The sequence below is a fragment of the Amphiura filiformis genome, chromosome 2 (assembly GCF_039555335.1).
Source record: "Amphiura filiformis chromosome 2, Afil_fr2py, whole genome shotgun sequence".
In the NCBI taxonomy this organism is placed as follows: Eukaryota; Metazoa; Echinodermata; class Ophiuroidea; order Amphilepidida; family Amphiuridae; genus Amphiura; species Amphiura filiformis.
Genome location: NC_092629.1, coordinates 16,147,323 through 16,166,765, shown reverse-complemented (window position 1 = coordinate 16,166,765; position 19,443 = coordinate 16,147,323). Strand labels below are relative to the sequence as shown.

At 36.9% G+C, this 19,443-nt stretch overlaps 2 protein-coding genes across 2 annotated transcripts; both read right to left on the bottom strand.

The window, feature by feature from the left end:
• Positions 1–2,458: 2,458 nt before the first annotated feature.
• On the bottom strand, positions 2,459–5,548 carry LOC140138499 (asparagine synthetase domain-containing protein 1-like). Its single transcript, XM_072160373.1, has 5 exons — positions 5,465–5,548; positions 4,621–4,688; positions 4,031–4,114; positions 3,508–3,598; positions 2,459–2,638 (listed from the first exon to the last, which is right to left on the bottom strand). The coding sequence occupies exons 1-5, from the start codon at positions 5,546–5,548 to the stop codon at positions 2,459–2,461; spliced, it is 507 nt and encodes a 168-aa protein (XP_072016474.1).
• LOC140145943 (asparagine synthetase domain-containing protein 1-like) lies at positions 5,469–19,380 on the bottom strand. The gene is made up of 5 exons (XM_072167682.1): positions 19,249–19,380; positions 18,567–18,695; positions 6,961–7,054; positions 6,252–6,286; positions 5,469–5,908 (listed from the first exon to the last, which is right to left on the bottom strand). The coding sequence occupies exons 1-5, from the start codon at positions 19,272–19,274 to the stop codon at positions 5,548–5,550; spliced, it is 645 nt and encodes a 214-aa protein (XP_072023783.1). The 5' UTR covers positions 19,275–19,380; the 3' UTR covers positions 5,469–5,547.
• Positions 19,381–19,443: the final 63 nt, after the last annotated feature.

The window sequence follows — 19,443 nt, the reverse complement described above, 5'->3', positions numbered from 1 at the left end:
CGCATTCTGGCAAACATAGATTTGGATTTTTTAAATTCCAGATCACCCTAAATTAGATCAGGTGCCTCTGGACCAATTGGTAGGCCGGCTGGTGAATTCAAATTTGTCAACGGTGGAAATCTTACAGAAATGATAGACGTGGATGTGGAAAGTATACAAGGACTAATTTTGATCTCACTAGTGGCAAGATTATCATTCGACTTCGGGAACTTCCGGGAAGGAAGGTCAAGAAGTGATACGTATTTGAAACGTTCAACGACACTGGTTGAGGGATAAAAAAGAACTGCATACTCTGACTGGAACACACATTAGACTTGACATTGTACCAACTTGGAAGAGGGGGGACCGAGACACTGGAAATCACGGGGATTTCCAGAAAGTATGAGCCAAGCAGAAGTCCAGTCTATAGTCACTTCATAGATCATCAACAATGCCAATACCATCATCCCCCAAAAAAGTCCACAAAAGCGCTATAGGCCACAGACCAATGACCATGAAGAGCCATCCACATCATCACAGGATCGCGAAGAACCAAAATAGAAGAATAAGCAGTTGTCGTACTCAAGCGATACATGCGCGGTCTGCGGTATAGAATTTGATAGCGCGGCAGACTTAAAATATTCAGTATGCATATTGGTTGAATTGTTCGGCTTACATCCAACACTAATTTACAAAATTGTACCAATCTGATGCGCTTTTGATTTTTTTATATTCCAGATCACCCTAAATTAGATCAGGTAGTCCCTCTTGGCCAATGGTAGGCCAGCTGAATTCAACTTTGTCAACGGTGGAAATAGACAATTTCGAATCTTCAGTAAATTCATGGGTAAATTTGTATAGTCGTGTGTATCTTGCAAAAGATGCAACTCCATACATGCATGTTTTTGCCTATCATGTTCCAGAAATCATGAGAATGTATGGTAACCCCACTTTCTTTTGTCAGCAAGGACTAGAAAAACTAAATGACCCCGTAACCAGGTGGTAAAAGCATCACTACAGCAAATAATGTTACTTGAGGAAAAGTGTAAATGGGCCACAAATGGAAAGTTACTTACAGTATTTGCAAGAAACAGGATGGTCGTAACAAAACAACATGTCTTTCACATGCATTTTGAACTAGTTTAAATTTGAAATTGAAGACCTACCGTAAAGATTCACATAATGGCACAATTGGGCTCCTTTGGGGTAAATTTCATAAGTAAATAGCTCTCTCCTGTGAACACAAATTAAGGTTCTGTGCCCTTATTTAGCATGTTTACTGGTGGGAATTACTGGAAGGTACTTTAAGGTTGCACCTAAAATTCCATCTATGCCAAGTAACCCCATAGCGCCATTAAGCGAATCTTTATGATATTCCAGTTGATATTTAAACATAACATTCTTTATAAGAATTAATGCTAAATTTATATTGGTCAATATCAATACATATGAGATCCATATCACAAGTAACAACAGTCAATTAATTGATTTCATAAATGATAAGTATCGACCAAGCATCGATGGTTGAGTGAAAGATCAAACTAATTTGTTTCTATTGCCTTACCGATCATGTGTGGACCGTGGTAAGCTTACTTACCATTGACAGCATGGAAATTTCAGCTTTTTAAAACATTTTTGTTAAAAAAATAGTGGGGTGTTTATTAGAGGGGAGTGGGGTGCATAATAGAGTAAATATGCATGTAAACACTCTTATTATGTACATAAAGAATGTGTTACAAAATTATTACTATTATTACTACCTGAGTGTACCATTGTTTCTAGATTTGTTTTGAAAAATACCTGCGTGTGGGCTTATACCCATGTGGTTGTGGTACTTAACATTTTCACTATTTCTGGCATTACCTTCAATTAAGCATAGTCACAGTCACAGTCAAATCAAATCTCCTAGGCCAAAAAAAAGTTGTTGTGTTGCGCTCAAGTGGGAAAATTTACGACTATAGTCTTTCAATTTTTAAGTGCTTTTTGAACATTATGTGATGCGATCAAGTAAAATGAGTCTGATGTCGATTAAAATCAAAATTCAGTTTTCAATCTCATTATATGAGCCATTCTTGAAACTTTATTTTGCTGAAAACCCAATCATAATTAGGCTTATGGTTCCAGAGATATGGCCATTTTAGTGTTGCTCAAAACAATAAAATACAAAGGAAATTGAAATCAATATTCCCGACATTCAACTCATTTTGCTTGATCACATCACATATTTGTAAAAATCGTCATTAATAAAAAACAAAAAAACAAAAACAAAAACAAATTGCGACCCTGATATTTTAGGATTTAGGGCCGGTCACTGAGGGCAACACAACTATTTTTCTGTTGGCCTTATATTAAAACAGGGATTATACAGCTTACAGAATAAAGGTACCTTAATCCCTCAATGAAGTCTTGACAACAGGCTAATTTTGTGTACGCTTACATCAAGGATATAGACCCCATTTTATGGCCATGATATCACACATTACTTGAGTCTTGTGCACACATCCGATGCTTTCTCGTTGGACTTTTCCATCTTGGCAATCCTGGAGCCGAATTGTATTGCACGTTTTGGTAGGCTGGCCGATGCCGTCATCCCCAATAATCTGGCTGCCACGCGTAGAAGCAGTTTCTCTCCTACACCTCTTGGTAGGTTCAGATCAGTCTACACAAGGAAGGAAAAGTGTGTGTGATTTGGTTAATGGGGTATGCTAACCATATCTGAACACAAAGTTAATGGAAGCAAGCATAAACGTAAGCACATAAAATTTGTTATGCCTGAAACCTGTGTGTGTATTCACGCTTACAAGTTGAATTTAGTATTTTGGCAGTAACAGCTAATGGTATCACCCGCAGAAATCACCAATCCTTTTGTAAGGCTGAGTGGCAATAACTAACTGAGACTCCTTAATATGAATAATCATGTGAATTAGATAATCTTAAGCTTGTTTTCATTATTGAAAGGGTTTCAATCATGAAATTTATTAATTTAGACTTCAACACTACTTGTTTATTTCGCTTACCGGGAGCGCTTTCGAGGAACTTCCTCGTCATCAGCCGATGTTGTTAGCTCTGATGTTTTCTTGGAAACGGCTAAGGACCAACCTGATCAGGTGACATCACACTTGATGACGTCATGTTTCAATCATGTTTCACCATTGTTTATCACCATTTAACAATTCACTTCCTGCGCATCTGCTTGGTTTACTTTCCTCAGGCAGCTAAAGCTGTCCGTGCAAAGTAAAAGCTTGTTAAACGGTGATGGACAATGGTGAACACTGATTGAATCCCTAATTATTGGTCCAAACAATAGAAACCAAACCCAGGCAATGGTTTTGCTAGGGCATATGCAGTCAGCAGGCAGTTGGGTTTTGAACTAAAGAGCTGGTCACTTGAGGTCAAAGTTCATATAGGGTTCACAGTATCATTTTCTTTGCAAATTAGAGAGAACACAATACTGCACCTTATTTGAAAGTGTTTTACACAAAATAATAATTTGTCTCTACATGTAGGCCTATTTATATCCAACCTTACTTTGATCCACACGGGAAGCTGCTGCAAGAAATTGACGACATCCTCATCCAAATATGGTAACCGTGACTCCCGTCCATGGTCAGATATAATTCTGAAATGAATTCAATTTGATTACAATGTATAAATCACACGTGTGAGTCAACGCAAGAAGACCGATGTCTGGAAACTGGAAAATTTAGGTTTTGATAGCAGAACATGTCTATATCACACAAGTAAAATGATAACCAAATTATACTTGTACAGGTATGGAGTAACTATGGTTTATGATAAGCCAAAGAAAACTCTTTTAGGTGGGAAATATATTTTGCTTTTGGCAAATTCTGGAAGAAATCAAAACTTTTCTTCTGTCTAATTTTTCCACTGACTAAAATGGGTTTTTTTTCTTCTGTAAGTGGCTATTATGTGCCCCTGAATGTATTGGGTACAACAACTCATACTCCACAGCCTAAGGTCAACTTCTAAGCCACGCTTGTTAAATAGAGGTCGTTGAACTTTGCCATCTAAAATGAAACTGTATTCTTACCTATCATCTCTACCAAGGTTTCTAGATGAAATGCGCTGTACCTCCATTTCCATCTCTTCCACAAGGCCTTCCCAGCCACCTGTACTGTTGATATGAATGATACAATAGAATTTGCGATCAAAGAGACCCTGGAGTGGAATAGCATGAGTAACAAATTCAACCAAATTAGTGCCACTCACCTAATAAGCACCCACTAAGGTATTTTTGAGTGGCAACTGTTTAAGCGCTCCCTTTGCAATGCACCTGTACAACTAAATTCCATTTGAATAAAATAATCTTCTAAACCTGGATGATGATTTGGACTTAAAACTTAAATTTTAATGAATTTCTGACATTTTAAAACTCAAATTGAAACTTGTTGTCTACAGTTGACACACGCGTGGTGAGAGTTAATAATTGGTCACAAAAGATAATAATTTTCCAACTTTGTGACGTTACATGACATCATCTGATCAGGTTGGTCTCTAGCTATTTTCCAAGAAAAACATCAGAGCTAACAACATCAGTCTAATAATTTTAAATTATTCTAAAGTGCTGTTTAGTGCTGTTTTTAACATAAGAACTACACCCCTGCACATGAATATACTTACTTAAATTTACCCCTATGTCTAGAGTATCCGGCAAGCTGTTCATCTGCCCCCATACCAACCAATACAACCTATTGGAACACATACAAATATCAATAATATGTCAAAGACAGTACACATACTCAATTTATAAGTTACATGGTGAGTCAAATTGCACAACAAGGAAAAGAAGCCATCTTTATTGCAGAACCAAGTTGAGCTCAACAACTTTTGACATATAAATGCTCCAGCCATTATTTTCCTTGCATGAAGACAATCAAATAGATTGCATTAACCATTCATTTTCAAGAACATTTTTTTAGTATGTGACATGATCTGCAGGGATAGACATAAGGAGCAATAATCAGCTGGCCCAAGGGCAAATCCACTGGTCCAGATTTGTTGTTAATATTCTAAAATCATAAATTCATAATACAAATCCCAACTGGCCCAACATTAGGAAATTGACATATAAAGGGTTCAATACAACCAAGTATGCCAAGGACTTACACATTTCTATGTCAGAGTGTCAGTAAGCTTAGATTAAAACTTGATTGTTAACATTTTATACTTGAGTGAATCCGATCCAGGGATCAATTTAGCCACTGGCCCTGGCTAGTTAGTTTTCTCTTTGGGCCATGAGATTTTCTGTCTGGTGACGGTCATACTTGTGGCTTGCTATCCACGTTCTGCTGGTTGCCCCGGGTCAGTGGTTCAAAACCTTGGTGGGGAAAACAATTTTTTGCATCATCCTCTTTCTTCCTTACAGGCAAATGTCAGAAAAGGGAGTTTGGGTTAACAGATGCTGCTGTACTTTGCAGGTTGGTGCACTGTCCTTTTTTGTTGTTATTCTAAGGTTGTAACTCACCTTGGCAGGACTTGTATATATACCAGATGACGCATCTCTCCTGCTGCTGCTGTTGGCCTCTGATGATTTGCTTCTGCTGGTCATTACTTCATCAGAGGCATCGTCATTATCATCTGATGTACCGGTCCCCGGTGGTCAGTTAGCACAACACTGGTCATCTGGTCAGCACATTCTTTGGAGTCACTTGGTTTGATTAGTTCAACAGGACTGGCCACTTGGTGGTCAAGCACTTCTCTGTTGGGCCTCTGCATAGTAACTCCCGTGGCTGGACTTCTGCAATTTTGTCCTCTGGTCACCAGAAGATTTTGTTCTGTTGTCACCAGATGATCCTGGTCTTTGGTCATCAGATAGCCTTCCCCTCTGGCAGCAAACCAAATGGCACAACCAATACTGTCATCCAGGACAGACTGAAGAGGATATACCAAGTCACTTACTCTCTCAGCTCTGTAAAATGAAAAAGTTGCATCAAATGAAACGATTATGGTAGCAAGTCTTAGTTACAATCCTGACAGTTAGAGTAAGTTGTAAAGATTTCTGTCAAATTTTTACCAGTGGCTAAATCAACCCCTGGATCTGTAAGTCAAATATCAGGAAACAATTTTTGTATTTCCCCAAATTGTAAAATATAACAGATTTTGTTGATTTTTGGGGTCATTTTGCAAAGAAAAAATAAAGGCCCGACCGACCGATCCTACTTGAGAGATTTGTCTGCCCATAAACTAAGGTGGTTTTTTTTTCGTCGCCTAAGGGGTATGCATCTACTTTTCGGAATAGCCTAATGTCTTACCTCATTGCTTTCAGCTCTTCTAAAGTCACATTTATCTGAAAATAAAAGAAAATAACTTATTCATATATAGATCAGAGTGCCTAGGTTACAGACATGGAGGCCCACAGACATAAAGGCCCAAATAATGTTTTTCAAGGATTTTATTATGGCTGTAAAGGCCCATTCAGTGATCCCAGCAAAAATTCAAATTGTGTTTTAAATTTCTGAAAAATATGTCATTGAAATTGTCACTAGGTATTTTTTTATAAATGGGTAAAAACAAAACAAACAGCAGCCTTGACAAGGTTGAAGCCCCATTCAAATCCATGTAGCAAATTTCTCTCCTTTTTTCACATTAAATGTCTGAATTTGTCTTTAATACACAGCTTTCCGCTCTACGAGTAATAAGCTTTGTTAGTACATAGCACATACAGGACACTATAAAGGTGCCATAATCTGATTTTTGATTTTTATGAAACTCTGGATAAGCAAATCTCTGAATAGGCCTTTAACCCTAACACCAGTAAATACCACCAAATAACCACTGCGCATGCATGCATCCCACATGATGCCATGATGCTATCACCAAGTCCTTCCACATGGTATTTTAGTACACCATTGGGCAGTTCAATCATGCAAAGAGTAGAAATTCAAGATAATTGAGGGCCTTGCTGTGGAGCAAATCACACATTATGGCTTTAATCCCATTTTAGAATTGGGGGAAACCCACCTCAACAAAGTTCCATTGTCTATTAGGACTGATGTGTTGTAACTCTGTGAGTCCATTTCTTCCTGTAATTCTGTCAGGCACTTCATAAGTATACCTACAAACACAAGACAAACAAAAAGCTTATTGTAAACAACTTATTCTTAATAGATGACACAACATTAGAAGAGTCAAAGCAACCCCCCCCCCCCAAAAAAAAGAAGAAAATATGCATGCACCTCCTAAGATGCTGCGTTTTGACTTATTTTGAACAATTTAACATGCAAAAGTGGTCCCTTTGTAATTGTTTTTCTTCTAATTTGGCCCTTCTTGGACGTTTTTGCTCCAAAAAGTGTACCTTTTCGTTAAGGGGATGCATTGGACCCCTGAAACATCCCCCACATCCCCCTGGCTACAGGTCTGGGTGTGTAGCCCTTCTCATAAATGGCTGTGTTGAGACAGTGAAGAGGCAAAGTGATTAGAAATCTAGCTTCTTGCAATTGGCCAATTTAAGGTTAGTAACTATTTTAAACTGTTGTGATTTGGTAGTTCACAGCATCTTGCGAATGGTAGTGAGCTTTGGCAAAAACTGCATTGCCCATTTCATAGCGAGCGTGTAAAAGAATTTAAATATCACAGATATACTTTTGTAGGTCCTGTAGTTCTTGAGTTATGTTGATAGGAGGGCTAAAACAACATCACCTTTGTAAAATGTACATAACTCATTAACAACAATAAATCAAGCAAGTTTTCAAAGTATACGATTTATAGAATGAACTTTTGCAAAACATCAAGGTGTTATTTTTCAATGATATAGATGATGAAAATCAATTTTTTTATGGTTGCTTTGACCAACAATACCTTGTCTACCCTTTAAGCTTGTTCCAAAAATATCCAAAATATGAATTTTGATGAACTTTTAGGTAATCTTTTTTAGATCCATCAAAAGTCCCCTGCTGGTCAGTTTGTGCTGTTTTAGTTTGTATTTTAGCTTCTGCTTTAGCTTGTCAGAAATAGCATATGATTAGCTCTAGTATAGAGCCTCTGCCACTACCCATAATACACAAGCAAATATTATGAGGTGCACTACCATATCCACAATCTGAGGCCTCGGCCAAATGTCGGAGCTACGCACCTCTACTCACCTTGGCGCGCACTGTATTGGCGCTATGCGCCTGGGCTCGTGTGTGCGCTCGCTGCCCAGTTGGACATCACAATCCGAGGGAACTGATCAAGTTCTAAAATAACATGGAGATCCTGATGCATAGAATCAAGCATTTCAACTGCATGATCATGTGTAATAGCACCCTCTGTTGGTGAAACCACTGACTCACTTCACCTTGGTCTGCATGCTAACTAAAGGTTTCAACATAAAAAATTTTGGAAATGATTTTCTCAAAATATCTCTCCCTCTATCTAAAGAACCACTGAACCTATACCAGGCTTGTTTGTACTTATTTTAATGCATTTTTCATGCCGATTCCTAATATGATCATGAAAATGTACAATTTTGACATTTATAAATTTAAAAAAATGCAACTTGTCTTCAGTCAACACCCATGTTAAGAATGATAAGCCTGTATCTTGTATTACTTTTAAATCAACTACTGCCCATTCCAGAAAAATATAGCACTATTTTTTTTTTTTGCTTGTTTTGCCAAATAAAACATCGCTAAATAGTAAACCTTTAGTTAGTTTAACTGGCAATAAAAGTAAAATTTTAATATTTGGCAAATTTTTGGAAATAAGGGCCAAAAATGCGCGTTTTTAGGGCGATTTTCGTATATTGTGACAATCAAGTCCAAAGATTTTTACTAAGACCAAGTTCAGTTTATACATTCCAATTTTTGGAAAAGACATGTTTCATTTTTATAACCAATCATTTAATTATAACACAAAAGAATGATAATTAGAGCAAAGTTTTGGCATATACTCAAGATTTTAAATACTTAGACTTAGTGCAAGTATTTTATTTTTGTGACTCGATTGCCAGAAAAACATGCCAAAATGCATGTGTTTGGCTCTTTTTTTCAAGAAATTAGTAAAATAGCGAACTTTATCTTTTATCTCCACTCTCCAGTTAGTGCTAAATGATTGATTAGGATTGAACGTTTCATTTTGCAAAACTTGATAATATTTTTTTAATCCCAAAAAATTAGCGTTGTATTTTTCTGGAATGGGTTTTTAGTAGTGGGCAATGCTAACCAATATATTTGGGTGTACATAAATGTTATATGGCTTTATTCAAAAGTTGAATAAAACATATCAAGACAAAATAAAGTATGGGAAATGCCAAGTCATGATGAAATCTTCAGCAGTCCGCAAACTGGGTAGCCATGTACAATAGAGCGCTTGGTAACCCTAGTCCAGTGCAAATAAAACCGAAATATGATGTAATACACACCTGAACTGCCAGGGTGATGATCTCATTAAAAAAATAAACAATTAGGAAATGGTCAAGCGTCATGATGAAATTCTTCAGAAGTCCACAAACTTTAATGTACAATATAGAGAGCTTAGTAACCCTGGTCCAGTGCAAATAATACCAAAATATGATGAAATACTATACTAGGAACATCCACACAGACGGATCTCTGTTTTCTCAAGCAAAAACTTGGGGAAATCTGCCGTGTGAACGCTCTCGAGGATTCCAATCCCTAACTTTATCCCCACGAAATTGAAGGAATTCCCGATCCCTCGAGCGCTGCTGTCGTGTGAACGATACATTTTCAATTCTGGAGTGCCTAGCTTTATCTATGACCTTGGTTTTAATTTGGCGTGCTACTATATAGGTCACAGTAAACTTCAGGTTGTAATTCCAGAGCTGATGTCATCAGGCATTCCGGGGGTTGGGGGGGAATACTTAATACAAATAATCATACAAGTCTACTCCTCTGGAAAGACGCCCTTTTGTAATATTGCAGCGAAAAGACCTCCTAAATTTGCCCAAAATAGAGCTCCAAATTTTCTGTGAATTTGATTCAGAAATAGGCTGAAAAACACTGAAAACAATAATAATAAAAAAAATGCTGAAATCAGCTACTCTGAAAATTTTCATCCCTACAAAAGACCCTTGATTTGATAATTTCATATATTGATATTGCTCATTCCTGTTGTTTCAGCGATTTACAACCAGAAAGCCAAGAAAGACCCTTGACTTTCAGCTCCAAAAGGCCCCCCTTTATAACTTTAGCTCCAAAAAATCCCCTTTCACCGGTACGCTGCCAGCTCCCAAAGACCCACCACCTCCAAATTTCGGGTGAACATACCCACCAAAAGTTTATGATGTGCCCACTGGGCAGGCATTACAAAGCTTGAGTTGTGTGGACACACACTCACGGATTGCCTTAGGAATAGCAATTCTCGAGTATTCTATTACCATCTGAACCGACCACTGACACACCTGAATTGCCAGAGTTGTTGGTATATAATGATCTCATTCAAAATAAACAAATAATTAAGAGGAATAATTCATAACAATCAATATAACTATTGGCAAGGCAAACAGTTGACCCAGACCAATTGCTTCACAAATATCAGCTGGCATCCTTGTATTGAAGTAAATTTATTTTTCAGAGTCATAGGGAAAGGGAAAAATCAACATGGATAATAAAGGAAATCAAAGAATTAAAAGAGTTCAAATACAACACTCAAATAATGCCCTTGCAAACTTTGAGGTATTAAGCTATCATGAAAAAAAATCCTGTTCTACGGGCGGATGGACCTTTCAAGTAGGGTCGGTCAGTTTTTTTTTTTTTTTTTTCTTGATGCCAAATTACCCAAAATTTCACCAAAATCTGAAAAAAAACCATGAAAATTTTTGCCAACATGTTAATATATCAAGTTTTAGTGTTTTGCAGCAGAACTCAAATAAAAAAGAACACATGATAAAAAAAAGGACAGTGATTAAAGAGTTTATATGACCGTAATTTAATTTTTGTAAAATAAAATAGCTTTAAATATAATTTGGTTCAACTTAAGGTGGCTGTATCGGCTACGGTGTCATGCTCAGAATTCCTTGAAAATGATATAGGATGTGTGTATTGATGAGGAAACCTTACTTGCCAAGTTTTAATTTTTTCCAACAAAGCATTTTTGAGTTACGCAATTTTTTGTCATCTCAAAATCCCATTGAATTACTACAGGGAAGGGCTTTTGGCACTTTGCCAATTTCTCAAAATAGCAACATTTTTGAAAACAAAGATTTTATTAAAACTTATTTTTCTCTCCTTTATAGCAGTTGTATATAAAAGTTTTAAGTTTCATCTGCTGCCAATATATCACAGAATAATACAAACCAAGTTTATTTTCTGACTTAGTGTTAAGTTTATATTTAACAGGAATGTTGGTACTTTTTTATGATTATTTTATTTTTTCTAGAAACACTAAATTACCTAAATTCTAGGATTTTTTTAGCCAACAGGGAAGGGTGCTATGGTTACCAAACTTTCAGGGATGGTAAATAAGATTAATACCTAAATTCTCTCGTCAGTTTTTACCAATTAAGTGTTTCTATTTTAAGCTACAGTGTTTTGAACATTCCCTAAAATTAAAAATGGAAAAAATAATTTTTTTCAAAAAGTAAACACTTTATCCAAAAAACTGACGAGAGAATTTAGATATTAATCTTATTTACTATCCCTGAAAGTTTGGTAACCATAGCTCCTTCCTAAGTGGGCAAAAAAAATCAAAAACTGTCAAAATTAAGGGAATTTTCAAAAAATAAAGAAAAACATAAGAATTGTTACAATTCTTATAAGTCTCTTAAAATAGGTTGGGAAAATACTTTTCTTTGTTATGTTAAAGATTTAAATGAATAGACCTGATTGATCAGACACAGGAGCTATTTTTCTGCAAGGGTGTTGTATCCGAGGCAGCTACCTTAAGTTTGGTAGTGACATCAATGCTTTTTTGTGGTTGCGACGCAAGCATGCCAACAAACCGTCCCTGTACCAGTGCGTGTACACTCAGCGTGTTTAACTTTACGCGTGTGATTAGATATATCGGCGAGCAATATACATATACGTCACTACCGAACTTGAGGTGAACCAAATTATAGTTATTAAAATAATATTGAATTTAGAATCCGCAGCACTGGCATCTACAACTTCTATCATACCTGTCTATCCTTTAGCACAAGATAAGAAAACAGTAAAATCAAAAATTGTGATAGTTTTTTTTCTTAATTTTCACACTTTCATAGTATCAATTCTCTTTTTTTATTTAATTTCATACTTTCATAGCATTACTTTTGAGCCACCCTGCATACTTTAGTCTCAGTACTTTTATTTTAATGTCCCTCTCCGTGTTGTTTATTGAAAGTAAACTGGCGTCCTTTTCACGGGTGTTTCAATATGTACCGTATCAAGGACTACATGAAAGTGGTCTGAGATATGAACAAAATATTTACTTTTAAGCTTAATCCGCCACTGATCTGACCACAAACATCTTTTATATCCACATTTGCACACGTGTTCCAAACTACCACACACTAACACACGTGTGGGTGTCAAAAGCAAGTGTTTGTCAAGAAGGCAGCAACAATTGTGCCAATAGAATTGATTAAGGTAGCGCTATTGGATATAGATTTTTTTTCTAATTTAAATATGTGAAAGTTCATTCCCTCCTGATTACAAGACATTCAGTTCTCGAGATATGGCCTGTCAAAATGGTGTGAAACCAAGAAATTGGCAACAACTTTCTTTTATTTTCTTTATTTTTGACATGCAGTGATGCCAGATAATTTTCTAATTATGCATGAATTATGCAAAGTAAAGTATAGTTTCAGATACAATTTGTCGGTCGCAACACATAGTGGCGTAGAGTGATTTTCCAAATGTTCCGTTTCACATAGTGGTGTATAGCTTTAGAGCTAACTATTATCCTATAACAGTCATTCTTTGTTAACTATTAAAGACAGTTTAATAGTTTGAACCTTAAACTTCAATTTCAAATGGAATCGGGCCACTGAGAGATAACAGTGGAGAAGTATAGACCCCGTTACTAGTAGCGTATCCTTCAAAAACGGTTTGCTCGAAAACATATTTTGTCCTTCACGTATGCCACTATGTGTTGCGACCGACGAATTAGATGAGGTATGGTACTGAAACTTGGTACATGGTAGTACACATGAAATGCAACAAACCTACAGATGCATTTGGCAAATTTCCATTCACATAATTATGGCCTTATTCAACTTTTCTAATTACTGGCCCTAATTAATTATGCAACTTGACATTTGCCAAATGCAACTGTAATTTTGTAGCATCTTGTGTGTACTACCCATGTACCATGCCTCAGTACCATAGCTCTTTGAATTGTATCTGAAAACTTAAATTTGCATATTTCATGCATAATTAGAAAATTACCTGGCAACTGGACTTGTAAAAAATATAGAAAATAAGTTGTTGCCATTTCTTGATTTTGCGCAATTTTTAACAGGCCATATCTCGAGAACCGAATGTCCGATTGAAACAAAATTTTCAGTTTTGTGATCTACAGGGCATGAAAGAAAATCTTAATTTTTGCATTAGCCAATAGGGCCACCTTAAACTCAGAAGAAGAACCAGCCGTAAGTTAATTAATGCTCTGCGTGCTAACCATAGGCTTGAACATAAAAAGTTATGAGATAATTTCTTAAAATATCAAGAGCTATCTTAAGAAACACTGAACCAATACTAGTTTGTACTCATTTTAATGCAATGGTCATGAAAATTGTAATTCTGAAATTATTTTTTTTAAATTGAAAATTGTCGTCTGCTGTCGACACCCGCATGGAGAGAGTTAAACAAATAATTTAAAATAAATTTTCATTCTCCATTTCATCATTTCTAAGCCAGGTGCAAATCAAAGGTGTATATTAGGGTTTCTGTAATAGGTCGCTGGGCAAGAAAAACCTTACTCATTTGGCTAAACACGGAACAGTATAATGTTTATCCCCTGCAAAATGACAAAACCTTCAAAATTGACATTTGATGTACATGGGTTTTTACTGCCCAGCGATGAATGGCTGCCCCATGGACATTGTGATTATTTCTGCACTTTATATAATTGTACACGTTTAAAATATGACACCTAGCAGCTATTGCAGATATGGCTTTCTTGTCCTGAACCCTTCACTAGGATCCACAATATACTCATCTATCAGGGCACAGTTCTAAACCCCAATACATTGGCACATTCATTGAATGACCTTTGAAAAATTGGGTTTTGTACCTCTGCAACTTGAGGTCAAATTTTGCACTATGATTGTTTCATTGAGGCTATTGAACTATGCCATTGGGATGAGGCCATTGTGGTCCATAGTGCTTGATAATCATGATAATCAGCTCATCTGTACAGGGCAGCTCATTTGTACAGGACATTTTAAATTGGGGAAATATAGATGGAGGTGGGGTAAAGGAGTCATATGGGGGAGGCCAAAATTCCCCAGTTAAATAAAATCACATCAAAAATTAAAATATTTTTTTTACAGGTTGTCAGGTTTAAGAATCATAGCAGCAAATTGGAAACTTGAACAATATGAACAGCCGGCAAGGTAATGAATGCTCTTGGCAAATAAACCACATAAAGCATTTCATATCCTCACATTTTTTGCCCTTTGAAATCACATAACATAGGATCCTCACATTTTTTGCTCTATACTTTTCTTTGAATACATCAAAAAATAAAATAAAATAAAAGCGCACATAAATGACAGATGATGATAGATGGACTACATAACTCATGTTGGTGCTGATAACAAGATTACTATCATATTATTACTCCCAATGGGTCAATATATGTGTAAATTACCATCAAGTCTAATTCAACTTTTGTAGACATGACACTGCCTGTTTCCATCATTCAAAAAGCTGTCATGCTTAGACTGTAAAAAATAATGTTTTGGTTCTTGTCCAAAAAAAAAAAATTAAAGGATTTTATTAATGAGGGAGGGCGGGAGGGAGGATTTTTTTCTTGTATGTAAAACTAACATTGTTGATTGAATTAAAAATACTTGTTTTCGTCTCACGTCATGTCAAAGGTGCGGCATGATTGGTTGCTGACCTAGCAGTACGGCAAACTAGTCTTTTTAATCCAGTCTTTAATTATAGTTTTCGGTCATTTAACACTGTTAAAAGGAAAGGAGGCGACACTTTTTCTTTTTTCAAATGCGAGATTATGAGGGAGGATTCCAGAGTACCACAAACAGACTTGGAAGTAATCCTTATTGTCTAATAAACTTATTTATATGTATTGGGTTTTCCTAAAGTATTCCAAAGTCTTAATTTTTTTTGAAAAATCTATAAAAAAAATTGACAATTACATTCCAGAAATTGATACAGGATGGGACATGAACCAAAAGAGTAATTTTGTTGGGCCTCGTGATGTTAGGGCATAGGGTCTATCCTGTTACATGTATAATTTGAGAGATGTATATTGCACTTAATTAGTACAAAGGCAAAAGAGACTCATAGACTAATAAACAGGGTGCACCAACTGGCAAAGTCCTATCCAACATCACTTCTGAAAGCCATAAGGCCTCGGAAAGTCGATTTTGAGTTTCCCGTCGCCCGACTGCACTTCATTTCCGGGATCACTCTTTAATAAATTATTGTCATTTTCCAAAAATAAAAGTAAAAACTGGTCATTTTTGCACAAAAAAAACCTGATGAAGATCTGTGCATTTTAGTGGACAAATCAAAATCAAAACATCCATTTTGCTACCGGCGATAGATTGGCATCTGATAGCCTATATCCTGTAGATCTGGTTAAATAACAACATGTTTAGCACTTGACTTTGGTCATTTAATGAAAGTAACTAAAATAATGAATAATGAAAAGTTGCCTCACTTGTTTTCAAATGCCCGCCAGTCAGAACTCTTGCCTGCCTATTTGCCCCCCAGTCAAAACCTGAAATTTTCATTTTTTTGCGGCAATTTTGCAAAAGAATTGATGATTTTGCCACCCCCAGAAATTTGCCACCTCCGGGTGCCCCCCTCTCCCCGCCCCAAAAGATTCCTGGTGCCGCCACTGGTAGTTTACCCATAGGCCTTCGGCTTACCATGCCCTTTTAAATGAATGTGCCCTTTTTTTGAATATGCACATGTTGAACTCAACAACTTCTGCTGGTTTCCTTAACCCTTGCTGAAAAGCAGGCCAGTTCTCTAGTGTATACACATAAAATTATATAATCCTAGTATTAAAAAGTGCACAAAATGTTTGCCTCCTCAGCAAAGTAGGGCAAAGGTAAACCTGCAGTCAGACAAGAGACCTGTTCAGGAAATCCTTACAGTTTAATTGAGTTGAAAAGTGTAGCTTCAAATTTGAATTTGATCAGGATAGCTTCATCCACATTGGAGACTAGAGCTATCAAAATCCGGTAGAAAGCAACCAAGCATGACACCGTGTAAAGCAATGAAAGTTTGGAAGTAAACAAAGCCGATCATGATGGACATCACATCAAAACTGTTGTTAAAACATAAACAGAATATTTAACAGGCGTTGCAAAAACTGACTGGTTTACTAGAAAATGACACCAGTTCGGACTCTAGCTCATCTCAAGTGGAGGTCACTTCCACTCATCCCTAAGTCACATGGTTACGGAATGTTCTCTGTATTCCTTAACCATGTGACTTGGGATGATTTGAAGTGACCTCCACTTTGGATGACTCTGGTGTTGTTCCTAGCTATCATGTGAAATTAGACACATGTAGCAGCCGACAAGTGCATCCTTTTGATATGGATGTACACAGTACATATCTGGTACTCACATCTCTATGCAAAATCATACTAGAGTTGATTGTAGAATTTCCTATTTCTAATCCAATAGAGTAGTACTCACTGTGGACGTTTCAAAGGCGGTCCAGCAGACTCCTTTCTCAACACTATTGTTGTCGTTCAATCTTCTGTTTACCAGATGATACTGGTTGCTCTGCAACATGGTGGCCAGTTCATTTTGCAAGAAGATCATCAAATGCGTGACTAAGAATTAACAACGTTCTTGCAAAAAGAACTGCCGTAAACAGAAGATCTTCACAACAACAGTGTTGAGAAAGGAGTCTGCTAGATTCCGAAACGTCCACAGTGTGTGTTTCATTGGATTAGAAATAGGAAAAAAATCAATCGTGTTTCAACAGCAATCCTGATGAAAATGTTAAGTAACAGAAGAAAAGTAAATATTTTGTAATTTTTATATTTGATTGACAGGTGCCTATTGTGAACCTGGATTTGCATCATATATTATATAGCTTATGGAAATTATACAAACCAGACCACTGGATTATACTTTTTTATGATTTTATCACTATCACACTCTTCTTAGAACTGGGTACCATTACACCATGTTAATTTGAGATTTCAATCTATATATCATTTGTGAATGTTAAGTACCCCACACTTGATAGATTAGGTCAGCAAGTCACAGAGTAAACTATGTCACGTTCTTACACTTCTACGTCAAGAAACCTGATGACAGAAAACACATTTGAAGACCTTTCTAAGAAACCAAAATCCTTTTTGCACATTCACTTCACCTTTTCAGACAAGACACATCAACAATTTCAATTTAACTAAGAATAGAAAAGCCTTCTCTGATACCGGCGTGAATGAAATCCATAAAAAATATCACGGTTGGAAAATAATTAAATAACCTAAAAAAGGGGTGGGGGAGTGGCGGTGGGGGTACTCAGTACAAATGGCCATACGGGGACATGCCACAAACATGGGTAGCATTTTTGGTCTTTTGGTATATATCAATGACCCTTTAATAAGTCAATTTTGGTACATGGATGGGTTCTTATTTTTTTAATTTTCTCAAATTTTTCAGAAAATTTTCCCAAAATATTTGGGAAAATTGGTCAAATCTAAGACATATTGGGTTAAATTTGGACGAAAAATTTTGACTTTTGGTATATCGATAGGTCCAAATTTCTCGAAAAATGGGTATATTGATGGGTCCACTTTCAAATTCGCAGCAGGCACACCCCTACCAAAACCAAACTTGAGTACCCCCCTGGCTCCATTCCTGCTACAAGAGCATACTTCCATTCTTTTACAAAAAACCCACAAAAAAACCCCTCCCAATGAATGATTATTAATTTGAATTTGTTTCCAGCACTACCACTTGTTTTTTCTGTTTGAGATTTTTGTATTTATTTATAGACTTTGATGTTAACATAATTATTTTGTTTCGGGGAAAGTTAATTCCTAATTGATGACACTCTCTGAGGCTGTCTAACGGGCAACACCCCTTTAAATGTTTTTTTGCGACAACTACAGCATGCTTTTTAGCCTGGCTTGAGCATTTTGTTTGAGCCTGGTCCCATTTGGACCCAAGCGTGTGTCTCCACATGGAGCGACCGTTTAAACAAACAATAAACAAACAAACTGCCATATTTCAGGGATCTGGGTCAGAAATATTGAAGTTTCAGGACAAGAAATTAGGCTATTCCAGTTGGAATCCATACACCCCTATGGAATACATGACCTTAATCTCTCACACAGGGAGTGTGAATTTCAAAATCAGATTACCTGAATGGGTGACTCCATTTTGAAATCTACACTGCCCATGTGGGAGATTATAAGGTCATGTCTTCCATAGGGGTGTATGCACTTCAACTGGAACAGCGATATTTTCTGATTAAACCTACTGTAGTTCTTGTGGGTTAACACTCTGATGCCATTTCTTCTGTTTCGTCTTGGCTGGTTTGTTGGGTGATTTCACCTGCTGTTGAAATGCCACATTCAGCAGATCAATAGGTTCATCTTTAGGTATACATCTATGGGTAAATTTATGAACAAGAACACAAGAGTTAATTATAAGTAAATCTTTAAACAAGATGTCCTAGCGGGGTAGCTGCTCATTCTGCCCTGGCTACACCACTGAAGTTGTGTTCACTTGGTCGGCGCAAGTTGCTAGGAGTAGCGGTATATGCATTGCCAGGAGTCAGTGGTGTAGCCAGGTTTTCGGTACCGGGGGGCATAACTTGTAACAATGATTTTCAGTGGGGATATTGTTTTTGGAATGAATGTACCCTTTGCTTACATCTAATAGTACATCTGAGAGAGAGAAATATGCTACTCTTCTCAGCCACAAAGGTAACTTGAAATTCCCCTAGACCAGAACCTTACTACTAATTATCCTGTTTACCTGTATGTAAACTAAACTTAGGGAACTGATCCTGGCTGTGATGGTTTATGTAGGTCGCCTGGGGCTTGCACTGATCTCGAACTGTGCATCCCTGGCATGTTTTATGGAATGATTTGGGCCACTGACATCACCAACTGTCTGTAAATCAATTGACTTATTCTTTAATTCATTTTTAATCTTACCTGTCAGCAAGGGCTGCAAGCACCATTGAATCGATGCCACCAGAAAACAAAATGGCCACCCTGCAGTTTCCATGGCAACCCACATCACTTCCTGTCTGGCTACCTTCCCCAGTGTGTCTGTCAGTCTGCGGTTTGGATGAGGTTTGGTGGAGTTGATCTTGGCGGGTAATATTGGCACAACATGATGGGTAGAGA